The 14,651-nt window shown below is 49.3% G+C and overlaps 1 protein-coding gene across 4 annotated transcripts in view; it reads right to left on the bottom strand.

Moving 5' to 3' along the window:
* ERG (ETS transcription factor ERG) overlaps positions 1–14,651 on the bottom strand; it is a 346,902-nt gene that overhangs the window by 12,901 nt on the left and 319,350 nt on the right. For 3 of the 4 annotated variants that reach the window (XM_075542292.1, XM_075542289.1, XM_075542290.1), the window contains 3 exons: positions 11,688–11,891; positions 10,761–10,841; positions 8,807–8,878 (listed from right to left, as the gene is read on the bottom strand). In XM_075542292.1, coding sequence (XP_075398407.1) covers positions 8,807–8,878; positions 10,761–10,841; positions 11,688–11,891 — 357 coding nt within the window. The remainder of the gene's footprint in view (positions 1–8,806; positions 8,879–10,760; positions 10,842–11,687; positions 11,892–14,651) is intronic. The other variant, XM_075542291.1, reaches the window with a different exon arrangement.

Here is a 14,651-nt window from a genome sequence, read left to right as displayed (position 1 = left end):
TCCCATACCCTTACTACCTATTGCACATACACAAAAGCTATTTCTCCATGTGGTCTTCTCCGGAAATGGGATCAGTGGTAGAATTCTTGCCTCCCATGAAGGTGACCTGGGCTGTATACCTGGTCAATGCACCTCATGTGCAGCTATCATCTATCTGTCAACACACAGGCCTGTATGTTCCTGTGATACTGAACCTGACTTCATCAGAGTTTCTAGACAAAGATAGACTAGGACGAAAGACCTGGTGATCAATTCCTCGGACAATAATCCCCCTCTGGATCACAATACTCTGATCTGCACCTGATCATGGTGAGGCATGGGATCAGGCAGCATTGGGTTCCATTGGGCACAGGCTGTCCATGAGTCAGGGTCTGGCTCAACCACAGCTACCAAGAACACTATACAGCCACATTACAGCATCTCTTCCTACCCATGTTCTTCCTGGATGCGTGGTGACATTCTGGGTCAGCAAAGGCTGAAGTCAGAGACAGCCATATCTTATGTGATTGCACCTTGCAATATGGGCTTCGCATAATGTGTCTTATCAATTTAAGGCTTGTGGTAACCCTGGGTTCATCTAGTAAGTCTATGGCAACATTTTTTTATGCAGCAAGTGCACACTTCATGTCTCTGTATGACATCTTGGTAATTCTCACAGCATTTCTAACATCTCTGTAATGCTGTTTCACCCTTAACAGACTAGTGTAGTGTAAACATAACTTTTGATGTGCTCTGGGAAGCCCCCCTCACCCCCCAAGCCATGTGACTCACTTTACTGTGGCCTTTGCTTCAGTGCAGTGGTCTGGAACAGAACCCAGTGCACTTCCATGGTCCACCTATAACTAGATGTTGTATGCCACCAACCTGGAGTTGGCTAGCAGAGTTCACTTTTAGAGCAGGGCAGTATTATAACTTTTAAGCCTCTCTGTAACCAAGTCATTGAACCTTCTCTGATGGGTGGGTCTTTATACAGCTTGACTAGGATGTAGAAGTGCTTCTCCTGTTTTGATACCCCCACGAGAATGGAAATTAAGCAGTGTGGCATGCGACACAGCACGGCGCTGATGTACTTGGTCTCTTCAGCACGGCAAACAGCACACTAGTCGACTCTGTGAAACTCGACCCTCCAGAGTGTTGGTTGAACTTCGACTGGTTTCTCTGTAAGCAGCTCTTCAGCTAGCATTGCAGCCTCCCGCCCCCAGTTCCTGAGACTTCCACTTTCCTGGTGTTGGGGCTATCAACATGTAGCCACCGTCAATTTGTAACTCAATTTCAACGTCATTCGCTGGGACTCATTCACACACCGATTCTCATCCATTTGTACTTTGGCTAAATACTGGTTAGCCAGAGATGAAATTTGCAAACTGTCTGAGAACGAAAATTGAATAGCAAGATAGTCCTCACTGTGTCTAATGTCAACAAGAGGTTTCTGAGGTGAGAGAACTCAGAAATGTGGTCGACATCCTTGTGTCTTAAAACATGGTCTGTGGATCAGCATCATCAACAACCCCGGGGAGGCTGTGAGAAAGGCAAAGTCAGCTCTACCCACGGCAACCAGAGTAGCACTGTGCTCCCTAGAGGTTTCAGACATAGATCTCCAGGCCTTTCTTCCACGCTACTTCCAGGTAAAGTTATCCTTCTCATTTCTTGCGCAGCAGTCAAGAGGGTTGATTCATTCTTTGCATCATCACCCAGGGACTCTGTCCTGGACATTAAAGTGTGAGATGCCACGGCTCAGAAACATCCATTGCTCTTGCAAGGGTATTTGTGCCCCTACAGATGACAGTTTTAGAAATGTTATCAAGAGTGCGTGAGTGTGTTGTCTAGAGTGGTTCAAACGAGAACCACTCGAAAGAATTCAAGATGGAATGCTCTCACTCAAAGCGCCATGACAGACTAGTGGCACGCACGAGGAGGCTCCTCAGCTGCTACCTTAAACAGCAGCAAATGTGAGTGGGAAGCGTTAAACATCGGACTACTACTAGAAAAATATTTTTAATCTCATTCTTCATAAAATCCTTAAATTTTTACACCCCAATGTTATAGCCTGCCTTTAAAGAGTGTCAGAAAACAAACCACCACCAAATTCAGTTTTATTTTTAGCCCAGAGGTTGAGATGTCTATACGAACAATGATTAGCGTGTTCGTAAACATACTGCTGTGGCAGATAAGGGAGTTCTTGTTTTGATTCACGGAATGCTGTCCAATGTTTCCTTATCGCTACCGATCACAGGCTGGGGAGCCCAGCCCCTTCCTATGGGACAGAACGTTGCAAGTGTTGCACTGAGCTCTGCTGAGAAGACAAGCAGGGTGACCCCTTTAGCAGCTACATCAACTCCGAGCAGAGAGAGTTTCAGCAACTCGAAGTTTGGGTCGCAATCCCCGGGTGGTAGTGCTTAGCTGCTCACCACGGCTCCTTGGTGTAAGGCCACCCAGAGGTACACTGGCAGCAAAGCCTGGTGATCGATCTCCTGCTTGTAGACCAGCCACTGAAAATTCTCAAGGAGCAGAGCGCGACTCCGATGCACATGGGCGTCCCATGAACCAAAGGCAGCTTGAAAGGTAACTAGTTTGGTTTGCTCCTTGGCTGCGTGAACACTTCGTACTCTGTACCTCTGTTTGTTTTCTGCTGATGGGAGAGCATATGGCTTTTCCCAAAAGCATGCTTTACATGGATGGCCTGGTGGCCACTTCGACACTACCGTCTCATCAAAGGGATTTCTGCAGTTGACACGAACAGGATTAAAGGGTTCTCTCCGTTCCCCTCACAGCTGCCTGTAAAACCCTACACCAGAGGCTTGGGGATCTGTCGGCATTTTGTATTCCCTTGCTCTGCTTGGGTTTGCAGATCTCTGTGGTTCCATGACAGGCAGAGGGAAGGGGAGAGTGTGTAGCCATTTTTGATGATACAGACGTTCCTCTGCACCGAGTGATGGAGAGTCCTGGGGCAGCTGCATTCTCTCGCTGTGGGTGGTGGGTGGCACCGCCTGGCTCTAATGCCTACACCAGTTACATACGATCCTGCACAATTCCCAAAATGCAACAGCTCCAAATTGAAGTGAACCCTGCAGTCTCCCATCTCTTCTAATTACACCTTGGAATCATACCATGGCACAAAGGCTGCCATAGTGATTAAGGAGTGGATGGAGTTCTAGAATGTCCTGCTTGAGACAGACCAGCATCTTCACATAACTTGTTCCCAAGAAAGCACGAAGGAGGTACAACATGAGGTCAAAAAGCTGCCGGGAGGTTTCTGTGCATCAGACTCACTTCACACCGACACTTCCCAGGGCCTTGCTGCAAAGGGCGTGTGTTCAGCAAAGAAGAAGGGTCCCACAGCAACCACCCGAGAAAAACGTGACACCGTAAAGTCATGCTCATAAAACATGCGAGTAGAATGACATCTCTGGTGACAACATGCTGCAGAAGGGAAGAGAGACTGACTCAGATGCTAATTCAACAAAGGGAAGTGAGTTTTCCATCAGAAAGACTTAGGACAAAATAAAAGGAATAAGCAGGGCAAGAGGAGGCATGAAAGCCTGAACAAAGGGAGAGGCTGTCCATGAGCTGGTTGACTGTAGAGTCTCCGAAAGAGCCCTGGTAGCACAGTAGTGACGAGCTCAGCTGCTAAACGAAAGGCTGGTTGCTAGGGTCCACTCAGTGGCCCATGGCAGAAAGTCCTGCTGATTGGCTCCTGTAAAGACGGAAGCCTAGGAAACACAATGGGGCAGCTCTGCACTGTGACGTGAGGTCAACGGGAGTTGAAAATGAACTGGCTCTTGGCATCAGCAAGGTCCTTAAACACTGTTGGCCAATTGTCAAGCCACAAGGCATAGCACTCCATGACCAGCTGACTACAGCCGGTGAAAATTAAGGAGCGGTGAGCCAATCGGGAAGGTCTGTCATGAGGAGCGAAAAGGAAAGAGGATAAAAGGGAAACCAAACTAAAGGAAAGAATACGGTACCTTGGTAGCAGCAGCCCCAGCAGGGTAGTGAAGATGAAGGGAGGAAGGGAGGGAGGGAGGAAGGGAGGGAGGGAGGGAGGGAGGGAGGAAGGAAGGAAGGAAGGAAGGAAGGAAGGAAGGAAGGAAGGAAGGAAGGAAGAAAGGAAGCAGTGGGAGGGACCTGGGGAGCAGAGTGACGGGGAGCGGTGGGGACTCCACAGAAAGGCTGGGAGTCCTTAACTGGAACTAGCCAAACTGGAGCTGCTGTGTGGCTCCCATCAGAGACTTCATGACGGAAGAGCTGCTCTAAAGAGAAGGTACAAACTCTGGTTTCAAAAGACCTTCCCGAGGGCCTTGGCTCACTTCAGTGTCAGCTCACAGACTCCCACGCGCTCCTAGCATGCAGAGTTGGCACGGACGTGGAGATCATGGGCAGTCAATCACGAGTGAGGGGAACAGAAACCCTGGCTTCCATCTCAGAGGACTCAAGGCATGCGTCAACCACGACTTCTGAAAGTAGACAACGACTGACCACAGGGGTGCAGTCAGATTCCCAGAAACCCCTTCGCTGTCATGCAGCAACAGGAGTCAGAGAATGTGAGGACACCCACTCCTTCCGAGCCATCGCAAAGTTCTCCATGTTCCGTTCTAGGTTTACGGGAACATTCCTTCTAGCTGACATATGGATGACCTTAAAGCCATGAAAGACCCAGGGCCTATAAATACGAGGGAAAGTCAAAAAGCATTGCTGCTGTGGTTCTAGTTCGTACAGGCATGGCTTTATTCCAAAGGAGATGCGTTTAAACCTGCCTCTGTGATCTGTGGATGGCCACAGACAAGTCCTCTTGGTAATGCACCTATCTTAGTCTCATTAAAGTGCCTTCAAAGAAAGGTTCAATACAAACAGTGGTGTGGTAGTTACAAAATCTGCTGTCAGTTTGAGACTTAAGAGTGAAGGGATGGAGTTTAGCCTGTCAATCAGGTCACAGTTTGATGACCTCATTTGGAGGTGCTAAGGAGATAAATCGCTCACTGGAAGCAGGAGACAGACTCACTTCCTGGAAGACATTACAGCTGACAAGACACATGGAGCTAGGCTAGTGTCCTGAGCTGGAGGAGCAATGTGGAGACCCCTGCCAGTGCTGAGATGCTTACAACACCAATGGATCCACAAGACTTCCCACTCACTGGCCTGTGATCTTCCTGCATTACATGTGTTTCGTGAGTCTGAAGAGGACTTTATAGATTGGTAGTGGATATATGGGCTAATATAGGACTTGATCTGGACTAGGATGGGATGTTATGGGGGCATGTTGGGGGAATTCCAAAGATGTAAGTAATCTTGATAGGTTTTCACAAAGTCATAGAATTTATTATGAAGAAATTTTAAGAAAACTGAAACTCTCCTTGGTGAGAATAAAACCAGGAAGCTTCTGTTACGGAAGGGTTTTTCCCCCTATTGTAGTCGTGCACCTGCTCATTCTCTGTGGGTAGTAAGGGCTGTCTATGAGAATGTCACTGGGAAAGCTTATCACTTCCACCCACTCCCTAGCCCTGATCTTGCCCCCTCAGACATTCCCCCACCCCTATCCCCAATTCAAAGAACCTTTAAAAGGAACACAATTTGAGTCCGTCAAGAATGCCAAACCAACCGTTTTCATTTGGATTAAATCAAATAGCACAAGATCCTTCAGGGGCAGGTTGGAGACATGGAAGCAGCACCTTCAAAAGTATATAGATTTTGATTGAGGATATGTCAGGAAACGATAGCTTCAAATCATGGTGTTTTTGTTTCATAAAGGTCTCTATTATTTTGTAGTAATACTCTTCATCTCCAAGTTCAAATCCCTACATCTGACTTAAAGCCAACAGTTCTGTGGTTTTCTCAGACTGGCTTAAATTCTTTATGATTCAGATATTAATATTTGTATCTCATTTCCAAATCAGAATCATATAACTTGAGTCTCAGAAACATACATGACTAATGACAGCAAGACAAACTCAGAACCTGTTCAGATCGCACTCAAAGAACAGGCGCAAGCAGTGATGCAAGCTTAGTTTGGATGAGCTCCCGTGCCTCCCCCGGCTGTAGCACAGGTGAGCATCTCACCAGTCTTTTCAAGCATACTGCACACGCTACAAACCCTCGGTCCCACCGAATCCTGTAGTGTGCAAGAAGCCGTTCTGGGAACCAGAACTACAAGGCACCTCCTCCGAAAACAAACAACCCTTGCCAAACATTTTACAGAGAGCTTTTAAGTTTTTAAACATGTGAATGGAAACGTTTACATTTTTCTCAAAAAAAGATGGTTGGCACCCTTTCCACAACTTACCTATGGTTTCCTGAGGGTATATTTACTACCAGTTAGCTGAGAGATCTCTACAGCTAGCATAAAATATTTCTCATTTCCATTTTCATGACATGCCTTCCCCTCCTGCATGGCAGATTTCTTATAGTCTTAGAAGAAATATAACCAGGAACACTTCTTAGAGTGGGGTTTCCCAGCTGTGAAGCGCAGGAGGAGCAGATGTACAATGATAATAAGTGATATAAGGTGTTAAAGGGAATGTAAGGGAGGGAGGTGGGCTATAGGGAAGGGGACTGGGCGTAAAGAAAGGCTGGAAGGAGGGAAGGAACACTAGAGTTGATCATGATTGTACAGTTTCTTTGGGGAGCAAATCAATGATCGGGGAGGAAATACTCTAGAATAGGTGGTGTTGATTGCACAATTCCCCCTTGATATGTTTTAACAGCTGAATGATTCAGTTCTAGGATATATAAATTGTGTGTCAATAAAACTCTTGGGGGCGAATAGTGGAGGTTGGCACTTTGGCTCGTGAACTTTGGACACGCCATCTGGAGAGACCAATCTCTAGAGAAGGACCTCGTGCTTGGCACAGCGGAGAGCCGGTAAAATGAGGGAAGCGCTTAATGAGATGGTCTGACCCCACAGCCACGGCGAGCACGCAACATGGCAGTGCTCACAGTGACGGCACAGCTCCCGCCCGTCTCCTCCTGTTTTACGTAAGGTCACCCCGAGCGGCTCCCTCTAGACCGTGCATCTTGTCTACGTTTCACTGTGAGACCTCTAACATGGCAGAGGTAACTGAGCACTTTGGCGAAGCCTTTCCGCCATGCTCTCCCCCTTTCCCTCTGAGATCAGAGAAGAGACAGTTGGTCAGCGTGAAGTCACTCTGGAGTCACAGGGCAGTGGGAGAGGGAGAACAGCCCTGAGGAGCCGCATCGCTCAGGCCACTCTGCTGAGCTCAATGACCCCTAGGCTTTCTCACTACAAGCAAACAGCAGCTGCCAAGCCTGGGGGTGTGACCGGTTCAGATTTGGAGGGTAGTAGAGCCTAGACATGTGACAGTGGCCGAGAGCAGTAGCCTGCGTCTGAGCAGACATGCTACAAATCCATGCATCTTCACGGAGACACCACCCCAGTCCTTGAATCTCAATGTCCCCAGTTGCGAGGCTGGCATAGTGCAATCTAGTTTACAGGGCTATTATCAATCCCAGACAGGCTGGATAGGTAAGGCGAGTGGTAAACAGTCCTTTGGCGTGAACCTTAGATGCTGTTTCCTCTGGACAAGCCTCCCTGTTTCTAACATAGAGGATTGAGTTCCTTCATTCTTTCTCTCGCAGCCCCTACGAATAGAGGTCACAACCAAGGACCCCACTGTCATCCTAGAACTTCTGAGGAGATATTAATGTCTGGCTCTCTTGCTCTTGGCTTTGATCTTGCTCACCATTGGACCCTCAGGGTCTAACACAGTGGCTGGCATAGAAAGAAGTGCTTGCTGACTACCTGCTCAGTGAATAAGTGAGCTTGATAAAGCTACAGAGTTTCAGAAAGGCGATTCATCGTCTCCCCTGATTCTGATACCATACCTGGCCCTCAGAGTCCTTTGATAAACACTTAGGACTAGAATGTGAAGGGACAAAACAATTGTGTAAATCAATTGCCAAATTAAAGCATTGAAGAATGCATCCTGTAACATTCAGATCCCAATAGATATAACTATGACCTGCTTCTGCTCAGAGTGATTGGTGTCCAGGATTAGGAAGTGGTACTGGGAAGAGGTTGAAATTTATGCAGGGGATCCCTCTTGCTTTGTGTTGTCCCTTGAAAACGATACACTTACACGTCATCGGTAGTCTTCAGAGTCAGACATCCCATGTGCTGCCTTTGACTGATCGCTCAGGATCATGCGTTACTGACTTAAAGGAGTTCTGCTGCAGGTATCACCATGGTGAAACACTGCACTGCTATGCAAAAGGTCTGGGGTTCAAGCTACCAGTGGCTCCGTGCGGGAGTGGGGTGGGGTTGGGGAGAACTGGTTTTCTTTTCCTGGGGGAAGATCTGCTTCCTTACCACCTGGGAACCCTGATGGGACTAGACTGCTGTCACCCAGGGTCACTATGAACTGGTATGGATCTGATGGCACCCAACAAGGACAATGGGTAAAGAGCTAAGGTGGCTTGGTGATGTAAATGGCTAAACCTTGGGCCACCAACCAGAAGGCTGGCAGTTGGAAACTTCCCAGAAGACGACGTGGCAGGCTGCTCCTGTGAAGATCACAGCCAAGAAAGCACTGCTACATGGACCACTATGAGTCCACCCAGACACAGGCCCCCTGGCCCCCCAGAGAAGGAGTCCGTGCCTCTGCAGCTCAGGGACTGGGGGTGGGATCATCTGATGACGCGGTCTGACTGAACTGCATTTCAGAGTAAGACTGTCTGGGACTCGCTTCAGCTCCAGGCTCCTCTCGCTCTGAGTCGCGTGACTGAGGCCACGATGTCAGCAGGACATCTTGGAATGCCTCTAACTGCAAGAGACCACGGGGGGGCGTTGGCGTACCTGGCCTAGTTGTAATTCTTTGCGTAGCTTCGGGATATACTGAAGTATTGGGGAAAATAAAAGCTGCGCCCCCTGCAGACAAAAGGAAAGACAAAACATGTGAAGGCTTTCGCTGCGGTTATCAGCTTCAGCATCAGTGCCAAACCTGCTTGGTCCCATCACAGCCGACGAGGGGGGGGGGGGGGCGGCTGTCCTTGAACCGGCACAGATGCCAAAGACGGGGAGATGCCACATTTGTTGCTGATTCTAGGCTTCTTGCTGAAGCCTCGTCGTCTGTGCCCACCAGCAATCTGGCTTATTTAAAGAGTTCTATCACGCCCGTCCCTCCCGGCCCCGCCTCCCAGATTGCATAAAAACCCGTGAACGGGTTTACAGAGCTCTTGGGAAGTAGAATCGAGGAATGACCGCTCTTTTGCCTGCACGTGTATGGCTCTGATTAAAAAATAATGCGCATCTCTCTTCAGATGCGTTCTTGCGCTTTCTCTCTTTAAGGCAATTCTCATATTGTTAGCAGGGAAAATTCCCTTTTGGCAGGCCAGGCCGTTCGGGATGCACTGGGGCTGTTCTTGTATTGGTTCTGTGGTCCACAATGGCGGGAATCATGAAACCAGGGTTGCTGGGAATTTTTCCTCACTCTTCCAGAAATTGTAAAGTGCTGAAATTGTCAGCAAATAAGTATAGCTCCAGGCGTTTGGCCCTTTTCTGAGGGTGGGATTGGGGTGGGGGTGGGGGGTTTCTCTAAGCTGGTGGTGGCCACCACGTCCAGAGATCTAGGTGAGAAAGGGGCACAACCAAACTCATGGCGGGTGTTGTTCCCACCTCGGCAGACTTAAAGCCCACAGACGGTGCGCTGGGAGCCGCCAGTCCCACTCACACTGTGCTCAGCAGCATGCCGTGGGAAACACGGGGCGGATGCTGCGTGGTTCCAGGACGGCTGACCATGAGGGGGATGGCCTGCTGGGGAGGGGTTCCCTATACCATGGAGAGGCTCCCTCCAGGGGAATACTGGTCCAGCAGGTGGGTGGGCAGGGGCTTTGTGGCCATGCTTGGGTAGTTCTTGCCATGAGAAGGGGAGAGCCGCGAGGGGACCAGGCGCACATCCTTCTGCAGAAAGCCCAGAGCCAGAGGGGAAGGCGGGAGAGAGTTAGCCAGGATGAAGCACCGTGTTACGCAGGGCCCGACTGGGTTCCAGTAGAAGACAAAACGAAGGGCACACGGAGGCAACACGATGGTTAGAGACAGGCATTCCATTAGTGACTTTCTATCCTCCACAACCGTGACAGCGTTTCCCCCTCTGAACGGAAGCTCGCACACAGCAACTGCCATTCTCTGCTGCTGGCTTGTGCAAACTGCACACCGAATCTGCACCCGAAACCGAAAGCCACGTCAGATGGTCCAAAACTTCTAGGGGGGGAGGGGATAGGAAGTTCCTGCTTGGCCTGGTGCGCATTCCTTCACGATTCAGAACGAGAAGGAAAGATTCAAATGAGCCAAGAAAGGAGGCTAGGGCCCTTCCGGCTGAGCCATGCTTTTTGTTTCTACAGAATCCATGGGGCGCATCATTTGGGCCAAAGGGGAGGAACAGCAGCTCATAACCCCAGCAGAGGGGAGCTGAGGCGAGGGCCGAAGGCTGACTCGGTGTGCCTCGGCTGGTCAAGGGGCGAGAAAAAAGAAGCACTCGGGGACCAGAGGGCCCCTCGTCCTTCAGGCCAGGCCTCCAGCATGGCCACAGAGCCCACGGGCAGTGAGACACATCCCTCCACTCTCCGCCAAGAAGGGACAGACCAGTGCCCCTCTGCTACCTCAGCCCAAAGCATACAACCTGTAGACAGGACCCTGCACCTGTGCTGTTGGGGGGGAGGGGCGGGAGGCCAGGGCCAGCGTTACCTGTGTTTCTAGCATGCATTAACCGCGTGTGTTGGGGGGAGGGGCGGGAGGCCAGGGCCAGCATTACCTGTGTTTCTAGCATGCATTAACCGCGGGGAGTTTTGTAATGCTTTATCCACATCGTCGGAAGTCAAATGTGGAAGAGGAGCTACAAAACAAAACAGAAAGCAACATCGCAATGAAAAAGAGAGAGGGTTACCTTCCTCAGACAGAAAACCAATCAACCAATCCAAAAAAGGCAGAAGAAGACACCCGGCCCCCTACTCCCACCCTACCTGGATGGGTGACCCTGAGCATCTCTCATTCACCTTGCTACGTGTTAGCTTGTTAAAACCTAGCTTGAGGGTGGGGTGAGGGGAGGGCTCCGGTATTTAACTGAGGAAATAAATTGCCAGGCAAAGCGATGGAGGGGACTTGACCCATCCCCCGCTGTCACACTGCTTCTTCGAACCATGCTTGACGTTTACAGATGAAAGCATGCAGCGAACGTTGGGATTCATGCCTCTAATCGCCGAGATGCCATTCCCACTCTGTCTGGTGAAGCCACATCTCAGGGAGGGAGTAAGAACGCCCCTCTTTGGGTGTTCAGGTTGGGGATGGAGGAGGGGCCTGTGGTGCCATTTTGAGGAGGACCTAACCTCATCATTCCCGCTAAGGAGGAAACCATTCCATAATGTGTCTGTTTTAGATTCAGAGCATCCCGGAGACTACATTGCATGTGACCAGATACAGTTTGCTTTCCTTTAATATAGGATCTCCCGGTGGTGATGACACTGGGCGAGGTGGCTGCCGCCCATGTGGCCTGGGGACCACCATGGCGGCATCCACTCTAAGTGACTATGCTCTAGGTGTCTCATTCTCTGATCCTACATGAGACATGAGTTAAGGGCAGGCGGCTGTTGTCCATGCCACCTGGCCGGAACCATGTGAAGCTGCGGTTCATGTCTACCGCCACCACCACCCATCTCCACTGGAGGGAAGGGAACCGCCTTACTCTCTCTGAGGTAGTGCAGATGGGAGAGAAGAATGTCAGCGTTGTAGCTCGGGGTGAGCCGCTGGAAGTCGTCTTTGGTCATCTTGCACAGCTCCTTCCCGTCGATATTCTGGAACAGTAAGATGTCCACGTCGGGGAGGCTGTACTCCTTCACCGCCCACTCCAGCCACTGCCGGACATGGTCCGTGCTCCACAGTGTAGGATCTGAAAGGGGGGACCAAAACATAGTCAGTGCCAGCAGACAAATCTCCCCGGGGGAGTCTCTCCCAGAGGGATATGGGTCAGCCGCCGAGGTCCAGAGCAGCCCCTTCCTGTGAGAGGAGAGTGTCTGTGGGGAACACAAACATGCCAGTGGCTCGCGCCCCCTGCTGATGGCCTTTAGCATGAGTTGTGCACGCTATGGTCTATGCATGCCACCTGCTCTCTCAAGTCTCGTGCAGTTGTCCTTGGCACTCCCAAATGGACAATGGGGCAAAACCACGCCCAGTCCCCCACCATCCTCAGAATCAGCTGTGATGAAACCAGTGTGATGCACAGGGTTTGACTGGCTGAGTTGTTAGAGTGTCAGGCATTCTCCCGAGTTCCTGTTAGTCTGGAAACTCTGCTGAAATGGTTCAGCAGCACCCATCTATCCGCTGACGGATGAGGAGGAGAAGCACAGGAGGAAAACTGCCAGACATCGGATTTGCGTCTTTTTCATGAAAAGTAAGAATTCCACCCCTGAGCCACTAAATCCCCCGTAAAGTTTCTTTGTAGGGATGGCCACTTCATTTAAAAGGAGTAAGGCTGAAGACAAAGTGCAAGTTCAGAGAAAATATTCATAAAACACTTCTCTAGAAAAGGACTCCTACTAGTGAAAAACATGGGACCCCAAATGGTAGAGAAGGGGGAGTGGCACGCCTGGTGGGAAATGATCAAGGGTAAGGTTGCTTAGAGAAGAGGTATACTCTAGACCAGGTGGCGATGAAGCAGGGTAGTAGGGCAGGAGGAAAGTCAAGGGAGATGGAGGAAAGAGCTAGGAGTCCAAGGGCATTTATGGAGGTCTAGACAAAGACATGTACATGCAAATATATATAGGAGGATGGGGAAATAGATCTATGTGTCTATATTTATAGGTCAAGTATTAAGGTGGCAGAAGGACCTTGGGCCTCTACTCAAACACTCCTTCAATGCATGAATACCTTCTTTTATTAAATTGGAACTCTATGATGCTCACTCTCCCGACACAACGGCTGGAGCCAAAGTGGGTGAACAAGTAAATGTGGTGAAGAAAGCTGATGGTGCCCGGCTATCAAAAGAGATAGTGTCTGGGGTCTTAAAGGCTTGAAGGTGAACAAGCGGCCATCTAGCTCAGAAGCAAATAAGCCCACATGGAAGAAGCACACCGGCCAGTGCGATCACGAGGTGCCCAAGGGACCAGGTATAAGGCATCATGCAAAAAAAAAAAGATATAAGTGTGTGTATGTATGTGTATATGTATATATGTATATGTATGTATGTATATATATATATATATATCATATTAAATGAAGGGGGAAGTGCAGAGTGGAGACCCAAGGCCCAAGTGTCGACCAATGGAGATCCCCTCATAGAGGGGTTTAGGAGAGGAGATGGGTTAATTAGGGTGTGAGGTAGTATCGATGAAGAACACAGCTTTCCCCCAGATCCTGAATGCTTCCTCCCCCCAACTACCATGATCCGAATTCTACCTTGCAGGGCTGGATAGGACAGACGCTGTACACTGGTACATATGAGGATTGGAGGTACAGGGAATCCAGGGTGGATGATACCTTCAGGACCAAGGGTGTGAGGGACGATGCTGGGAGAGTGGAGGGTGAGTGGGTTGGAAAGGGGGAACTGATTACAAGGATCCACATGTGACCTCTTCCCTGGGAGAGGGACAGCAGAGAAGGGGGGAAGGGAGACTCCGGATAGGGCAAGATATGACAAAATAACGATGTATAAATTACCAAGGGCACATAAGGGAGAGGGGAATGGGGAGGGAGGGGGAAAAAAAAGAGGACCTGATGCAAGGGGCTTAAGTGGAGAGCAAATGCTTTGAGAATGATTGGGGCAGGGAATGTATGGATGTGCTTTATACAATTGATGTATGTATATGTATGGATTGTGGTAAGAGTTGTATGAGTCCCTAATAAAATGTAAAAGAAGAAAAGAGAAAAAAATGATTAGGGCAAAGACTGTACAGATGTGCTTTATACAATTGATGTATGTATATGTATGAACTGTGAAAAGAATTGTATGAGCCCCAATAAATTGTTAAAATAAATTTTAAAAAAGTAAATAAATAAAAATTAAAAAAAGAAAAGGACTCCTATCAAAAATACCATAAAACCAAACCGCTGCTATCGAGTTGATTCTGACTCACAGTGACTCACTGAGGGATGGAGACAAGCTGCTCTTAAACCAAGATGTAATCCAATAGACGAAAGGGGATACAAACTGGAATATATCCATGCAATGGAATATCATGCAGCGATAAAAAGAAATGAGCTATGAAAATCCACGAACACATATTGCTAGGTCAAAGAAGCTAGTCTCAGACAGTTGCATCCTGTATGATCACAACAACATGACATTCTGGGAAAGAGGCAGTGGAGAGATCACTGGTTGCTAGAGGGTGCGAGGGAGAGGAGGAAGGAGAGAGGTGGAGGACAGGGCGCACAGAGAAGAGCGGAGGGAATATGGCTGGCAGCTAACGAGCACAGGAAGAGCACCTCAGAGTCTACTGGAAAGGTTCCAAGAAAAACAACATACCAAATAAGTACACCAAAGCTTCTTCCGGTGGGAGATCGGCAACTCCTGCTGATGGACTCGCCTTCACCGCCGACCAGTGGCATGAGCCACTTCTGAGCCCCCACCCTTCCCCTGAACAAGCCTGTCTTTCTCAGACCCTGAGCCCACCAGCCAAACCTTGGATCTCACTGGCCTCCGGGGCCCTGTGTG

Source organism: Tenrec ecaudatus, chromosome 2, assembly GCF_050624435.1.
Source record: "Tenrec ecaudatus isolate mTenEca1 chromosome 2, mTenEca1.hap1, whole genome shotgun sequence".
In the NCBI taxonomy this organism is placed as follows: Eukaryota; Metazoa; Chordata; class Mammalia; order Afrosoricida; family Tenrecidae; genus Tenrec; species Tenrec ecaudatus.
Note: the sequence above shows the minus strand (reverse complement) of the source record. Positions and strands in the feature narration are given on the sequence as shown.